The sequence below is a fragment of the Austrofundulus limnaeus genome, unplaced genomic scaffold, assembly GCF_001266775.1.
Source record: "Austrofundulus limnaeus strain Quisiro unplaced genomic scaffold, Austrofundulus_limnaeus-1.0 Scaffold365, whole genome shotgun sequence".
Taxonomy (NCBI): Eukaryota; Metazoa; Chordata; class Actinopteri; order Cyprinodontiformes; family Rivulidae; genus Austrofundulus; species Austrofundulus limnaeus.
The window spans coordinates 92929-95004 of NW_013952767.1; the positions used below are offsets into that span (position 1 = coordinate 92929).

The window sequence follows — 2076 nt, forward strand, 5'->3', positions numbered from 1 at the left end:
GTTCTTGGCTCTGAAGGCGGGTGTGCATTACGGACGTGTAAACTAAACAAATCTTGCGATGATACTGAAAAACAAACACATCAAGATACAGTTTTATGAGGAAAAACACCATAAACTTCACCCTGGTGCCAACAAATTCCCACAAAGCTTTTTAGTAATCACTTGGTGAAAGTGTTAGCTAACGGCAGTGTGTAGCATACTCTCCTCTCATTGGTCAGTCAATGAAACCCTCGTTGATTGGTTGTACGCTAAACGACAGCGACAAAAGTTGAACATTTTTCAACTTTCATATGTCGGGTCGCAAGCTCGCGTGTGCACGTCTACGTGTACGAGTGTGAAATTTCACATGCACTATTTTCGCCGGTCGCTTAGCTGGAGGAGGGCAAGCGATTGTCGCCYCACYGCACAGACTCCATAGGAAATGAATGGAGAGYGAGMGACGTCGCCTCCCGTGTGTCGAGCCCTTTAGTTGTTTTCAAGAGTTTTCACTTCAAAGAAATTAGTTAAACTGATTCCCAGGTACCGGATATTGGTACCGCATCATCAAATGGCAAAGGAACCCATCCCTATTTGTATCCAACAAAAAGTTGAATGAAGCAAAAAYATTTGATAAGTTGAATGGTACAACATCGCTTCAGGACTTTATCTGGCCTGGGAGACATCCGCACGCTGCAAACCCAAACCAGATGGAGACAGAATGACCACAGTTTGCAGCATGAGGTAGTTGTGTGTATAACCTAATATCCTAATGACCCAATCTAAGAAAGTACTTTCCRTGGTAGGGACCACAAGGATGCCAACCCTCTCCAGAAAAGTCACACACTTGAATAATTGATTCTCCTAATATACTTGAGYAGGGGGTCATGTTTTGTGCTCCAGTCGATCGGATTACCTGTGATGACGTTGATGTCGGGGTACATGCTTTCACACAGCTCCACAGCATGACTGTCTCTCTCGAACGCTTCCCGTAGCTCTTTCTTCACCGCAGCAGAGCCGCACAGACGGTAGAGACCCACCACCTGAAGACACACACGCACAAACCCTTTTTACAAACTCTTCATCTGCATTCCAATAAAGTGCTGAATAAGATGCTAATGTATCTTCACAAATACCAAATGTATTTGGGACTAGATCAATAAAAATCTCACATCTTCTAGTTTAGATCGAAGACATGTCCTCGTTTGACTCATAATAACAAAAAAAATTTTTTTACAAACACCCACTGTACAGCATGATCCACAACCCACTCTGGTAACACTTAATAATGACTACACCTTATTTAGCCTTACTTAATCATTAATAAATGTTTAGTTAACTTTGAAGTCATTATTATGACCCCCCGCACTGTTTTCATACTGTGGTTTTTTTTTTTCCCAGTGATTTTTGGTCAACCATAGCACAAAAACAGCTGCATCGATCAGCGTAAAATTTGGCCAGAATGTAGATGTGTCCAATCTACACTGCACCAGCCAACGGTCTTATGATAGACCCCATATTTGAGGAGGGGGCTCCATCTGACAAGGGGGTGTCTGCACATACAAAAATCCTTATAACTCAAAAACAACATAGGAGCTTCAGATTTTATTTATTTGTTTATTTATTTATTTATTTTGTTTAGCTCTAATGGCTATTCATCGGTCCCACCAATGAAGCCCCCCACCCCCAAAAACAAATTCAATAAAAATAAAATAAAGTAAAATAAAACTTTGGGATGCACCTAGCAGCATGAAATTTGGCAGGAATGTAGATGTGTCAGACCTACACTGCACCAGCCAACGGTTTTATGATAGACCCCATATTTGAGGAGGGGGCTCCATCTGACAAGGGGGTGTCTGGACATACAAAAATCCTTATAACTCAAAAACAACATAGGAGCTTCAGATTTTATTTATTTGTTTATTTTGTTTAGCTCTAATGGCTATTCATCTGTCCCACCAATGAAGCCCCCCCCCACACCCCAAAAAAAATTTTTTTTTGATTAAATTCAAGTAATAAAAATAAAATAAAGTAAAATAAAACTTTGGGATGCACCTAATAGCATGAAATTTGGCAGGAATGTAGATGTCAGACCTACAC

General features: G+C 40.8%; 1 protein-coding gene across 1 annotated transcript in view; it reads right to left on the reverse strand.

Moving 5' to 3' along the window:
* LOC106528247 (rho GTPase-activating protein SYDE2) overlaps positions 1–2076 on the reverse strand; it is a gene marked incomplete at its 3' end in the record, with an annotated part of 71166 nt that overhangs the window by 19148 nt on the left and 49942 nt on the right. The window contains 1 exon segment of the mRNA XM_014023371.1: positions 893–1019. Coding sequence (XP_013878825.1) covers positions 893–1019 — 127 coding nt within the window.